The 15,820-nt window shown below is 34.6% G+C and overlaps 1 protein-coding gene across 1 annotated transcript in view; it reads right to left on the bottom strand.

The window, feature by feature from the left end:
- gpc1b (glypican 1b) overlaps positions 1-15,820 on the bottom strand; it is a 60,205-nt gene that overhangs the window by 18,804 nt on the left and 25,581 nt on the right. Inside the window, exon 2 of the mRNA XM_052548550.1 lies at positions 6,186-6,344. Coding sequence (XP_052404510.1) covers positions 6,186-6,344 — 159 coding nt within the window. The remainder of the gene's footprint in view (positions 1-6,185; positions 6,345-15,820) is intronic.

The raw sequence follows: 15,820 nt of genomic DNA, 5'->3' as shown, positions 1-15,820 counted from the left end.
ACCCAGTCACACATCAATCAATCCCACATTACCCTCGAGAGAGTGTTCAAGTACAGAAAGATAGTGTATATAAAAGTGTATAAATTCAGCCACTGGTCTGTACATTTATAATACACACACCAGAAGCACAACGAATCAGAACAGTGAACCCAAACCAGGTCAAAATTAATCTTTCTAAAACCTACACCACTTTTTTCAAATCCAGAGACATTGCACCAGTGGGATTATGTCTGTACTAATACATTCATGATGAAATACAGAGCAGTATGCCATAAATAAGACCTTTTTGTGTCCTATATCTGAATATGTTCACATTAATCATGATTTTGAAAATGGCCTAACAAATGAATCATAAAACATAATGTGCACAGACTCATCTATTATTATCAAAACATCTATATTAAACAGATCACTGGTCATTTGTTTTTTCCAGCATATTTTTTGTATTATTATTATTTTTTGATGAAATGAAATGAAGTGGACTCTAATCTAAATCCCATCACATTCACGTCCCCTGCACTATGAGAACCCCACATCCATTTTCTCTCTTCACGCTTCAATGGACACTTTTCTCACTTTTCATTTTAATAAAAGTGTGTTACCACTGATGCAGGTGAATCTGTCTTCACTCCAAACGCAGGTTTTTATGGTCTGCTAACACGACTTAAATCTTACCGCCCTTGTGTATTTGTACTTTCTGCATTATAAAAGGCAGAACAATAGTTTTGATCTTAAACTATTTTTTTTAATGTATACGATTAATTTCACTGTTTTAAGTTCACTGTTCCTCCCACATTAATATTTATTCAGTTAAATTAAAATGAAAAAACGAACAAGGACATGACTCATATCAATATTGATTATTTTAATGGGTTATTATTTTAACGGGTGCCTGATTTTTTTTAAAGGTGTACAGGGAGGCATGTTAAAAAAATGTTTGAGAACCGCTGAATAAATTGATCAAAACTGATAGTAAACACATTTATAATGTTTTTTTTTTTATATAAAGATATCTATTATATTTTATAATAATAATATTATTATTATTATTATTATTATTATTATTATTATTATTATTATTATTATTATTATTATTATTATTATTTTTATCTAAGAAAATAAATCATTTTATATATTCTGGAATCCTGGAATAAAATTATCATGATTTCAACAAAATAAAACAAAACAAAACAAAAATGCTTTTAACATTGCATTCCAGGAAAACATTACATTTTAAAATATATTAAAATTGAAAAGGGTAGAAATATTTTATTGTACAAGATGTTGTAAATATTGTAAAAAAATATATAACTATATATATTGAAGTGCCAAACAAGTCAGAGTTTTACATTTACACAAGATATTATGCAGATTGTTGGGTTCTTCATTAGAGTTCCTCCAAAAAAAGAAAGTCATACAGGTTTGGAACAACACTAATGTGCATAAATGATGATAGAATGTCTATTTCAGGGTAAAGTAAAACTTTAAGTGTCTCGTTATTTCGGGGGGTCAGTGTATAAGGTGAGGAAACAGCCAGACTTTGAATAAATTGAAACTGATATCAAAAAAGAAAAAAGAAAGGCCACGAAAGGTAGATACCCAGTTCTTCATATTCCTGTCACACTCCTCTGACCCTCCACCCCCTCACTACACCCTTCTTTGCGCTCTCTCTCGTTCCCCTATCCTCTATCTATCTCTCTGACAGGCGCGCGGGCGTAATGATATCAGCAGCATCGTAACAGAACACGCCGGGCTGTTAATTTGCGGCCGAGTCCATGATGGAGAGACAAGCAGCTGGGGACCACAGAGTGATGGAATGAGAGGAGAGAGAGAGAGAGAGAGAGGAAGGGATGAAAGAAGAGAGGGATTTGAATGCGATTACATGTAATTGTATTTGTGCATTCTGACAAATTGCTGAATGACTGAACTAAAGAAGCACCAGCCCTCCCTCATTTTATTCAATATTTTAAATGAATCCACGCACACACACACAGACCTTTGAAGCTGTATTAGTGTGAGGACCTTTCAAAGACGTCATATTTTCCTAAACAACTTTTATGATATTTTGCTAGCCGTTGGACAGTTAAATGCCAGTTCACACCAGGAACATTAACTATAACCTTAACTATATTGGCTTCCAAACCAATGGACGATAACATTCTGCTTATTATAAGTGGGTGCTTCAGATTTGTCGCCTGCTGCTTTAAATGCTCAAGCTCTTTAAAGTTGGGTGGATTCTGCTTGGCTCTCAATTACCTTATTGTTAAGCTTTTAGAAAAATTGTTCTGAAATTGATTCCATTGAAATTGTTTCTTTGTGTTATTGTTATGGCTGTGGTGTGCTTCTCATAGAGCATTAGAGTGATTATTAAAGCTTGATAGTTAAGGTCTTTGCACACAGTCCGAAATTCTCGTCTGAAATTTTCACCCGTTAAAAAATAAATAAGACCTCACTTTGTGTCAATCACATTTACACACTGCCTCCAAAACCTTTGTCCGACAAAAATGAAAATTCTGTTATTTTTCAAACTTGCATGAGTTTCTTTGTTCTTTGTGAACACACACACACACACATCAACGGCCATACTTAACCTCCTAAAACAGACACATAACAGCTCATTATGCTCTAGTGTAGTTTTAGCTGTGCTATTCTGGAAAGCTATTCCAGAAAGAAAACACTTTCCTAGAGAAAAACCTTTCAACACATAGAACATAAATCCAAATTAAAGACTCATCTGATGACAAAAATAACTACACTGACTGAAAAAGAGGAGGACGAGTGTACAACAAGATTACATGATTGATCATAAGTGGATGATAGAAAAATTGATGGATTGAATGACAGAGACAGAATGATAGATGGATGGATGGATATATCTATGGATGGATAGGAAAAAGAATAGATAGAATGACAAAACATTGGATGGATGGATGGATGGATGGATAGAAGAAATGATAGAACAACAGAGACAACAATGGATGGATGGACAGAAGAACAGGAGAGACAGAATGATGGACAATGGATAAACAGAAGGATAGAACAATATATGTAACAAAAAAGAAACAGAATCATGGATGGGTGGATAGATAGAAGAATAGACAGAACAACAAAATGACTGAATGGACAGACAGAACAACAGATAAAACAACAAAGAGACAGAATGATGGATGGATAGACATACACTGTAGATGAACAGATAGAACAACAGAGAGACAGACCAATGGGTGGATGAACAGATAGGAGAATAGATAGAACAACAGAAAGACAGAACAATGGATGTATGGGTGGATAGATAGACAGACAGATAGAATGATATATAGAACAACAGAGAGACAGACTGATGGAAGGGTGGATGGATAGAAGGATAGATAGAACAACAGAGAGACAGACTGATGGAAGGGTGGATGGATAGAAGGATAGATAGAACAACAGAGAGACAGACTGATGGAAGGGTGGATGGATAGAAGGATAGATAGAACAACAGAGAGACAGACTGATGGAAGGGTGGATGGATAGAAGGATAGATAGAACAACAGAGAGACAGACTGATGGAAGGGTGGATGGATAGAAGGATAGATAGAACAACAGAGAGACAGACTGATGGAAGGGTGGATGATAGAAGGATAGAAGGATAGATAGAACAACAGAGAGACAGACTGATGGAAGGGTGGATGGATAGAAGGATAGATAGAACAACAGAGAGACAGACTGATGGAAGGGTGGATGATAGAAGGATAGAAGGATAGATAGAACAACAGAGAGACAGACTGATGGAAGGGTGGATGGATAGAAGGATAGATAGAACAACAGAGAGACAGACTGATGGAAGGGTGGATGGACAGAAGGATAGATAGAACAACAACAGAGAGACAGAACAATGGATGGATAGAAAGACATAAAACGATAGAGCAAACAATAGAGAGAGAACAATTGATGGATGGATGGATTATACTCAGGAGAGTACAATCTCAATCACACGACTCTTTGCTGCCTAATTCTTTAATTATGAAGCTATTATACTGAAATTATAAGGGAAAATGTGAGAGAAAGAATTAAAGAAACCTGAAATCAATTTAGAAATGACAACAATATCTGAGATTTATTATTTCAGAGTCTTAGCCCCAATTTGCTGTAAATTGATCTCTTTTCCAGACAGTAAGGGATGAGAACTGAAAACAAATGGCCACGTCTATGACAGCACACATGATTTAGAGAGCCTGTTTTATTATGTTTGCAAAAAATCTTGTCACATATTGCACTGTTAATGCCTTTAGTCTTTCAAATCTTACATAAATAGCTTCACACACACAACCACAGACACACAAGTAGAGAAACACACAGACACGCATACACTCACACACACCCTGGGTATAATCCACCATAGCTGCTTACTGTGCCAAGCATAATTCATGCTGGGAAACACACACTGACCAGATCTCCTCCCTGTGCCACAGCACTTGGGAAATAATCACAGTTCAAGCATTCTCACCACAAACACACCACATTATGTGTGTGTGAGAGAGTGTGTTTATATACACAGACACACACTCACGACTCCTGGAGGTAAACTGGCACAGACATGCTTTAAAACCCTAAATTGGCACTTATAAGCTCCAGAACGACAGAGACACTGACTTTTTTCAACTTTAAGTAGCAAAGTCACCATCTGTCCAAAATCCCAGTAATAGAGTGAAATTTCAGCAGTTTGTAACATTCAAATTCAACAATGATTCTAGATTTTACAAAAGCTTTGAACATTGCTACATATTCTGCCTGTCCTCCATTCTACTCCTCATAGCATTATAAAATGTTTCCTTGCCCAGGAATAAAATAATTAAACTGCTATATTTGGCCAAGCTCAAGATTAGGGAATTACGGAAGCAAGCATAATTTGAATCTTTGATTTTGTTTACACCGCTCAATATCAAGAACCACCCCAATCATATTTCAAACAAACAGACAAACAAATAAATAAATAAATGGATGCATTAAGAAAATAATATATATTTTTAATTAATTTAAATGAATTATTGATAATAATTATTATAAATAAAGCCAAAGATAATATCAACAATAATATTCCTTGAATAATTTCTATTTCTATTTCATCTTTACTCATTTTTTACATGCACAAATTTGGTTTATAATAATAATAATGAGTAGTAGTAGTAGTAGTAGTAGTGTTGTTGTTGTTGTTGTTATTGTTTGTTTATTTAACGGTAAATAATAAAAAATATAATAATAATAATAATAATAATAGTTATTATTATTGTTATTATTATTATTATTATTGTTATCATCATTATAATAATAAGTATTATTATTAATATGAATAATATTTTTTATTTTTTATTTTACACAAATATTGTATTATTTTTCAATAATATAAAAAATAGTAATTATTATTATGATTATTAAATAAAACATAAATATTTATTAAAATGCCCATATTTAGTAAGTTTAATTTACACCACAATACTGTAGAAATTTCGCCGTTGGTTTTATTATTATTATTTATTATTGATATTATTGAAATCTTAAGCTTAATTATTTTCATGCAATTTTTTTTTAAGATTCACACATCCAAAACAGCAAACACATACTTAATGCATTTAATAGTGTAAAGTATGATTTGATATCATTGAGAAGTTCCTAACAGTAACTAATCAAAACAAATCACACCCACACACACCAATCAACACAAAAAGCAAAAAACACTGATTAAAACGCCTACACAGAGTGAGAGAGAAAGATAAGATTATAAAGCCAGAGAAAGATTGTGAGAAAAAAAAGTATCTACATAATATATATACAGACATTATACACATTATCGTAAGACAAGTGAAAGTGTGATGCTGTCAAAACATTTACTTGTAGGCCTAGATCTCTGCTTCTCCAAACACAATCACTCAGGTAAAGGGTGTGAATAACATTCACACTCACAGGCATGAGTGTGACTGAGAAATCCACGCTGCTACTACACACACACACACACACACACACACACACACACACACCTACAGAGAGACCATCTGTCTAACGTTGTTAGGAAGTTTTATCAGCGTTCTGAGATACCAGAACACAGTTCTGTACAGACAAACAAAGCATCAGTTTCTCAACAAGCTTTAGTCAAAGCAGACTGATGGAAAGCTGCATGTAACATGTGTCATGTGATGTCAACTCACCATCAAAGCTCTTGAACTGGCTGTTGAGAGAGGCCTGTAAGGTGCGTCCAGACTCCTTCACATGAGTCTCAAACTCTCGTTGGCTCAGGTTCAGAAGGTTCTCCTCCATCCCAGACGTGCAGCAGGTGTAACCCTGAGAACAGACCTGCAGGTGCTCACCTGAGACAGAGAGAGACCATTAACAATGTTAGCATGACCCTCAATAGAAATGCATTTGACTATCAATGATCAACATCCATCTGTTTATTCATTCATCCATATAACCATAAGAAAGAAAGAAAGAAAGAAAGAAAGAAACTATATAATAGGCTTACACTGGTTTACTACAGTGATCAGTGAACTGTAATTACACATGGATCTCTGACCTAATCTGAGCACAGACACGTGCTCTCTGAAGCAGTATTAGTCTGTGCTGCGCACACACACACACACACACACACACACGATTGTGATTTGTGCTGTTTTAGAAGGCAGCAGCAGATGGTGGTATACAGACATATTATATTTATATATAAGAGTAAGTATTTTCCTAGTGAATATTATCAGTCAATCAATCTTATAAGAAATAAAAATATGTATAGAGATATAAATCAACCCTCAGCGTTGAAGCTCTGAATGTGTCAGCTCTATGACTGACAGCTGAACATCACAGCACAGTTACATAAGATAGTCCAAACGATTTTTATGACATGGGGTTGGAGTGGGATAAATAGTCATTGAAAATATCCACTCAATAGACTGCTGTTCAGCCTTGTGCTTGATATATCCTGAGTGATATATTCTATTTCCAATTTTATTTTGTACTATTATTTATAACAAAAACAATATTGTAAAAACAATAAGTATTATTTTGCTCTTTTTTTTATGAAAATTATTAATATTATTATTGCCTCTCTTTTAAAAATGAATAGTTCAGAAGCAGTATAGATAGAGGAGTCATATTTATGCAATAAACAATGGTTTGAAGAAAAAAAAAAACGTCTTGATGGATTTGTTAATTAATAATTAACAAGAATAATTAAAAAGAATAATTGATGGACTGGAGCACTGGAATATTGTGATGTTTTTATCAGCTATTTGGACTCTGACGGCACCCATTCGGATCCATTCTACGCGTTCCGATGAAGTAACAAACTCTTTCTACATCTTGAATAGCCTGAGGGTGAGTACATTTTCAGTGAATTTAAATTTTTAGGTAAACTATTCCTTTAAGCTCTAGTGCCTACAAACCTCCCTGTTCTTAAAAAAAAAAAAAAAAGCAATTAGCAAACCACATCATTCTTATATAAGCTAACTTGGTCCACTGTGCATTTTTGTGTTAGTGTGTATATCTTGTGTGTTTTGCCAGGATGGTTGTCAGTGTCAAAAACGTGAGTCTCTACCTATGACTTGTGTGTGTGCGCACACGTGTGTTTGTCAGCGGGTGAGAGTACACTCTGTCAGAGACAGGATTCTTTTTCTAATGAGCTGGGCTGTCAGCCATTTCTATCCTGAGTCTTTTCTCCAATCCAAGGCCAGAGGAAGAGAGAGAGAGAGAGAGAGAGAGAGAGAGAGAGAGAGAGAGAGAGAGAGAGAGAGACTCCAACAGCACAGTTCATTTTCCACTATGACATATAAAAGCACACAGCAAACAGATGGAATTTAATCCAGGTCTTATCAGAGCTTAATGTTACTGCTCAATAAGGTTTACAAGCACTTGGACACTTGATGAAACCCACACAACCAATGTGTTTGGCCTTTAACATCCAGCGCATCCCAAAGAAAACAGAAAACACGGATCTGACAAAATGTGTTGCTGTGAACTGGTATTGAGATTAATATGGAAGGGATGGGATTCATTGTGATTTATTTTGTGAGGCTGTGGACTGACTCACTGAAGCTACAGCAGTCAGAAAGGGCATTCATGTTATCATTTATGTCATGCAGTTGCATAAAATAAAATAAAATAAAATAATAAAAATTCAGGTTCAAAATAACATTATGTCAAGAATTTTTTTTCAGATTCTCATTTATTTCACAAAATGGCAAAATAAATAAATAATGAATAAATAAAATGTATAGTTATTTTTAGGTGAACTATTCCTTTAATGCATTAATGCGTGTGATTAATTTAACAATCCTTAACCCATTCAAATAGCTTAATGAAATTAAAACAAAATTACTTAAAGCTGCAGTTGGTAACTTTTGACGCTCTAGCGGTTAATAAACCGAACTGCTTGCGTCTTGCGGAAGAACATCGTAGCCGGAACTACTTCTCTCTGTTTATGTCTATGAAGAATCACAAAGGTACTGGGTTACTCCGCCGCAGTACCCCCGAAGCAATCTAAAATAGTCTGAATATTAACACTTATTATAGGTGCACCCTAGTGATTCAGGACAAGCTAAAAACACGGTTTGGACAATGGATTCATGGTGTACTCACTTATTATATACATTTTTCTACATTTTGAACACAAACAAAGTTACGGACCGCAGCTCTGATTGGTTGTTTTTTACCGGGAGCGATGTATTTCTGCAAATGGCAATAGGACCACTGGGAGGAGCCAGAGGAGCTTGATTTTTTCACAGATTATCTGTCTCATATTCTACTGTCAGGACATAATGACAGGTTTAACAAATATGTAAAAAATATATATTTTAAAAAGTTACCTACTGCAGCTTTAAGTACAATTTCTATTCTAACCCTTTAACCCAATTTTGCTACTCCGCTTGCGATCAGATCGCTTTGAGCTGATTAAATGCATTCAAACAATCTGTCCAAAACAGTGCTAATATAAGAGAAACCAGGCTGATTACATCAGATACTGTATATATATATATATATAGCTGAGTCCTTAGCCATCTTCAAGAATCGGCTTAAAACACATCTCTTCCATCTTTATTTGACCCTCTAACTTTAACACTCACTATTCTAATTCTATTCTTTAAAAAATCTAACTACCTTTCTAATCTTTTTTCTTTTCATTTATTATGCAATTGTATATGTATGTGTGTGTGTATGTGTAAAGACCTCGAACTAGCTTGCTCTATTCTTTTATTTATTTTTTATTCTATTGTTTTCTTTTTATTTATTATATTAGTTAAAAACCCATCCTACGTGTACTGTGTTAACCTAACTGAGACTTGTTATAGTACTTATATATCTGTTAAATGAATAAATGAATAAATGTAAATGTAATATATATATATATATATATATATATATATATATATATATATATATATATATATATATATATATATATATATATATATATATATATATGATACAATCAATAAAAAAATAATAAATAAATAAATAAATAAAATGATTGCGATTGCCATTTATTTCAAACTATGGAAAAAGTTTAAAATTTCATTAAATTAAATAAAAATGGGCATTCCGATCATAAGAAATGGTAGGAAAGAACTGATTTATCCTAATTAAATATTGATTGAATTAATGTTGCTTTATAATGATAATTTATACACTACAAGCTCAAGATTTATTGAGATTAACATTATCATTTACCCTTTAATATTTGAACAGCCTAGTTCATCAGGTTTAAATATACACAGACACACAGGAAAACACACTGTTGCAGAGCTGGCAAACAGTTTTCTGTGATCTTTTGGCAGTTAGTATTCATCCGCAGCAATCCCTGTTCGATTCAGACTCACGGTGTGCTTGCTAAATTACCCCTCACAGATCAATAAAGCACATCTCTCATTAAAGTGAGCTGGGCTGGAGTTCTATTCCGCCTCAATAAATTAGAGTTAATATAAAATTGATTAGTCTGTAGGTAAAACTGGAAACATATAAACATCTTGTAAACATCTTCTGGTTTCTGCTTAGTGCAAACTAAAATAAGAGAGAGAGAGAGAGACCTTATGTGACCTCTAATAACAGCATTTAAAATGGTGAGTAAAGCCCGAGGTGTTTTTCCCCTCTAAGATCTCTCATGGCCCACTAACACACACACACACACACACACACACATAGTGAGACTGGAGATTGAAGAAAGACCAATTCACAGACCATTAACTTATCAGAGAACTCTAGGGAGGAAAACTCCTATTAGAATCCAATTAGAGCACAGAATGAGAATCCAAAAAACCCTCTAACTGTGTTTGTGGGGTGTGAGTGAGTGTGAAAGAGAGAGAGAGAGATGGGCTGAGAGAGATGAGTGAGTTCATTTTACCAGGGAGAGGAAGGAAATGTTCACTTCAAAAGCAGTTACACAGATAAAACATCACATGAAACACACAAAGCCTGCAGACTGTATGAGAAGCAGTAACTATAGCATCACCACATTCAAGAGGAAGTGATTATGGATATCTGTCTTAAAGAAACCCCTCAGAGGAGGACATTTATGTACATTCCCAGAATGAATTTCCTCCCTTCCTTTATGTCACGTGAATGTACACTTTCAAAAGTTTTCAGTTGGTAAGATTTCTAAAGGTTTTTGAAGTTTTATGCTCTTCAAGGCTAAATTAATTTACGTAAAAAAAAAAAAAAAAAAACGTAAAAACAGTCACTTTGTGAAATATTATTACAATTTAAAACATTTTTTCTATTCAAATATTTAAAAATGTCATTTATTCCTGATGGCAAAGCTGAATTCCTGAGCATCACTGCTCCAATGTCACATGATTCTTCAGAAAGCAAGCACACATGTTGATTTGAAGGTTAAGAAACTTTTATTATTATCGATACTGAAAACAGTTTTTTTTTCTACTTAATAATTTCATGACCATGTGTATATATATATAAAATGTTGGGTTTTTTTTTTTCAATCTTTTTTTTTTTTTCTTATTTCAATCAAGTTGTTTTTTTTTCCTTCTCCCTGTTGCAGCCTGGGGTTATAGGCTACAGAAGTGGGGAAAAATAATAGTAATAATAACAAAATAAGTTGCTTTATGTCATTTCTAATTAAACTAGTAGCAACCCTAACCAGACCCGGAGAGAATTTACATAACTCTTTATTCACAGTACATGCACATAAACACAAAATCAAATTATATATTTCCTTTGAGGTATGTAAGAAATAGCTTGGGCAATTTGGGCTCAGAAAAGACATCCCTTCTATTTTTAACATGCTTGCTACACCACTGGCATTTTAAAATCTTTTGCTAACCGCTAAACACGTGACTTCTTATGTTACTGTATACTTTTCGCCTCCACGAGTCATCCAAACGTTTTACAGTTAACAATTATTACCTTTAATTTCCCAACTATTTCGTTCTTAGCATTGCTACAAGAGCACTGCACAAACCCCTAGACAAATTAGCTTAGCATTTAGCCTATTTACACATCCTGAGGAAGATGTTCCACACTGTTATAAAACAGAGAAACAAGCAGGCATTGTCCACTTTGTTGTTTCCAAATATAAAGTGGGTTGTTTTCAACTATAAGGAAGACATTTCAGTAATTATTTTAACTTCAACACATGCTTAGCTGAGATTACAGGAGCATCATGATTAATGATAAGGTCAATGCATGCTAGAGAAAAATAATGTAAAGCAGATGACATTCAGTAGCATGTCTAAGTTTGCAAATGTCTCACATACAGTACACAGACACACAGAATGATTTATTAGCAAGGACACTTTATCTGAGTGATCTGATATGAAACATTTAACACGCTTGCTCTTCACCACCCAATCAATACAACACAAGAGCCCTCACACCAAAACACAATTGCATTTCAGGGGTATCTGATAAATGAGTTTGCCAGCGGTGTGCATTTCTCTTAACGATCCACCACAAATAACTGCAAATGTGAAGCTGCTTGTCTTGCATTAACAAGAGCATTTGAAGTCTGGGAAAAATGGGACGCATTCTTTGATAGCATCACTCATCCATATACACACACATCCTTCAGGACCTAACTACTTACTACTTACACAGAAGTGTTCTGGATGCACCATGGTAAAATGGTGACATCAGTAATACACTGTTATTCCAAAATTTGGGGTTGGTAAGATCTTTCAAAGTGTTTTTGAAAGAAGTCCATTACGCACACCATGGCTGCATATATTTCATACAGTAAAAACAGTCATATTGTGAAATATTATTACAATTTAAATTCACCGTTTTTTCTTTATAAATTGTATAATGTTATGAATTTCTGGGAGGCAAAGCTGAAATTTCATCAGTCTTCAATGTCACATGATCCTTCAAAAATCATTATAATTCTGATTTAGTGCTCAAGAAACATTCCTTGTTATTCTCAATGTTGAAAACAGTTCTGCTGCTTAATATAATTTAATTAAAATCTGAGAAATTTGTGGCAACTGTGTTGCATTTTTTTCAGGAACCTTTGATGTAACATTTTTTTTTTTTTTTTAACTCACATTTGATCAATTTAATACATGCTTGCTTAGTAAAAATATTAATTTCAGCCTCAAACTTTAATATGGTGCATTATATTGTTTTAAATGGATGTCAATTCACTGTACAAAAATGCCTTTTTGGTTCCAAATGTTGTAGTTACAACCAGCAGGGGCTAACTGGATGATGCTAATCAGAGCTCAGCTCAGTCATATATGTACACCAGCGTATTTTTGGCCTCGCACAACAGATGAGAGGAAGTTGAGATATCATACGATAGGAAGTTGAAAGATGTGACCCATTCTAGTAAGATGCATCATTAAATAAAAGCCAGACAGAAATCCCACCCACACACAGTTCCCGTCACACACACACAGAGAGAGAGTTATCAGGAACATGATGGATTACAGCAGGGTTTAGAAATGAAGCCTGAACAGACAGACACACACACACACACTGGCATTCAGTATCAGTGAGCTGTAGCGTTGTGGGCAGAGAGACAGGACAGATGATCCGGTGTGTGTAAAACTAAACACAGGATTATCACTGTAACATTTTCCTGTCTGCTGCTGGATCACAGCCTTTATCTCTCTGTGATTATTTCCTACAAATTCAACTAACACACTTCGGGGGGCAGGGGGTCCCATGATCAGTAGAAAATATACACAAACATCCAAAATGCGAGCTTTTTTAGGCCAAAATTGCACAAAGTAGATACAAGTAATGCAAGTTACATAACCACTTTCATTTTTTCATGTATTCACATTTCATTCAGCCTGAGATGTATTGATTTAAAAAAGAATTTATGTGTGAAAGGGACAAAAATATAACTTTTTATATTAAAAAACAATCAAGCCTTGCCCAGATAAGAAAAGTAATGAAATGCGGTATCGCAATTAGTTACCTTTTTGTGTAATGCAGTCATTTTAAAAGTAACTTTCCCCAACACTGTTTTACACAGAAAACAATCACAATGACTTAATTTGAATAAATAGATTTAAAAGTACATTTTTATGTGACAAAAAAATGGATAATGAATAAAATGTGATGAACTGTCCTTATTCTCCTCAAATCAAACATGGCACTGTTCGTTGTGTCAGTGATGGATATGAAACATCAGTGATCCATAATATTTCATGTCACTGATATCCAACCTTTGCGAAAGCCACTCTTTCAACAGTTAGAGGATGGGAACATTTTCTGTTTAGTGTCAAAAACTCTTTCCCTTCACTTTTTCCTGTTTCAGCTCAGTACAAAAGAGCACTACACGTCACTCACAGCAGGCCCTGTTAAACAGACAGGTGATGCTGAGATGACATTCAGATCATTACGTTTTCCAGAGAGGAATCTGGATTTCCGATCCGGCTGCATGCATCTGTCTCCCCTATCTAGAATCACAAGCAAAAATCACTTCAGCTGGGCTGAAATCACTTCAGCTTTTCACATGCAGCCTCATCAGCAGGCATTTATCAGCGTAAATGAGGGATCCGAGAAATGAACCGAACAAAAAATATGATAAGTTGAGAAAACGAGGGGGGGAAAAACTGTCAGATGTTGCATAATTCAGCATTGAATGATGATACGAGAGTTATTCATTCACAAATTTTCCTAGATAAATAATTGAGGGGTTTTCTCAAAAAATATCTCTTTGCATAGTCCTGAATGCTAAACACAAGGCAAGCTATGTATCTTTTCAGTGGTGGAATATTAGTGGTGAAAGTGAGTGAGACGCAGCTGGACTCTGCTCCCTGTGGGACAGTTCTTCAGGGACACTGACATGGATCTGAATCAGAGTCTAATCCCCTCAGCTGCCACTGCGCAGGTGAGTACCAGTGCCCTACATTTCTGCACACTAACCTGCTTTTGTGCATGTTGATTCACTTCTCATCCTGTACCTGTTGTCCCATTTTCTGAATGAAGCACTGAGCCATAAACACATCGGATGAATTACAATGCATCTGGTGTGTCTAAAAAGGTTTACACAGCACAATTTTAGTAGCATGAAAAATCATTTTCAATATTTCCATGTTTCGTGCTGATCTATTGTTGCGGTAAAAGTTGTTAAACACTGAATAGACCTTAGGCAGGATAGTGGCATATTTCATTTTTTGACAGGAATGAAAATGAGGCTGTGAGGAATTGAAGTACAGTGTATTCAATAGATTGTACTGTTGTTTACAACATGCCAATTGTTCAGCTGAAGAAACAGCTTTCGGAAAAACACCCTCCATATAACAGTTTTACAAGTTGTAGGTTATATAAATTCCGTGAGGTTTATACAGTTTATGCTAAGTCTATCCTTCACAGTCTTGTTTTTTTTTTTTTTTTTTATGGTAAATTCAACGTGCAATTCTAGGCCTATAGGCATTGAGATATAAATATGACGTTAACCATATGTAAATGATATTTAAATGAGGACAGTCATATGTTCGAGTGCACATGATTGCAATAAAATCATCCCACTTTCAGCATTCTTTGAGTCATTTACAATTTGTAACAATTTAAAAAGTTCACATGTTCTCAGTGGACTACAAACTGTCTACACAGTACACTGAACTCTTTTCCTCCCACTGAGCATGAAAATCTTTGTTTTCATGACAAAAAGGTGAAGGGGTCATTTAGAGCTGAGAAAAATGAACACGAGGGGACGGTCCTTGACCTCATCTACAGATGGGCTTTGGTTAATCCGTTCCTTCTGCTTTTGTTTTAACATTCATTACAGACACAGACTACTGGAAAAGTCAATCCCCTCTGTGTCTTTGTGTGTTTTGACAGCATGAGATATTCTGGACTTGTGTGATTTGGTGTGTGTGTCTGGGAGAGTCAGAACAGTCTGCTGTTTAGTGACCCTTGTTGCTGAGCTACAAAGGAAGTATTCATCAAGAACGAATGTAAATCGGGTTATGGTGCAAACACACCCACAAAATGACTGTATTATCTCAATTTGCGTGGTGCAACTGCCCAGCCAAGCCAATTAGGTGCTAGTTCGAACAGGATGCAGTAGACCACCACAACCATATATACATTAGCTAGATACATAATTGGAATGCAATCAGTATATGAAAATTATAATACATATATTTTATGCTTATTTTATAAATACTATTTTCATAGACATAGATATGTGCAGAAGAACAGATTGAATTATAAAATGTAAATGCCTTATTAATAATTTAATACATTTATAATAATCATAAAATAAAACAAATTGATACATGATCTAGATATTCAATATTTAATTGCTATCAATAGAGAACAAAATGATACAAGAAAATGAATTCGTAATTAATTACTAAATTACTACTTGTCAAATAACGTTCTA

This window comes from Carassius gibelio, chromosome B2 (assembly GCF_023724105.1).
Source record: "Carassius gibelio isolate Cgi1373 ecotype wild population from Czech Republic chromosome B2, carGib1.2-hapl.c, whole genome shotgun sequence".
Lineage (NCBI taxonomy): Eukaryota > Metazoa > Chordata > Actinopteri > Cypriniformes > Cyprinidae > Carassius > Carassius gibelio.
This window is presented reverse-complemented; position numbering and strand designations above follow the sequence as displayed.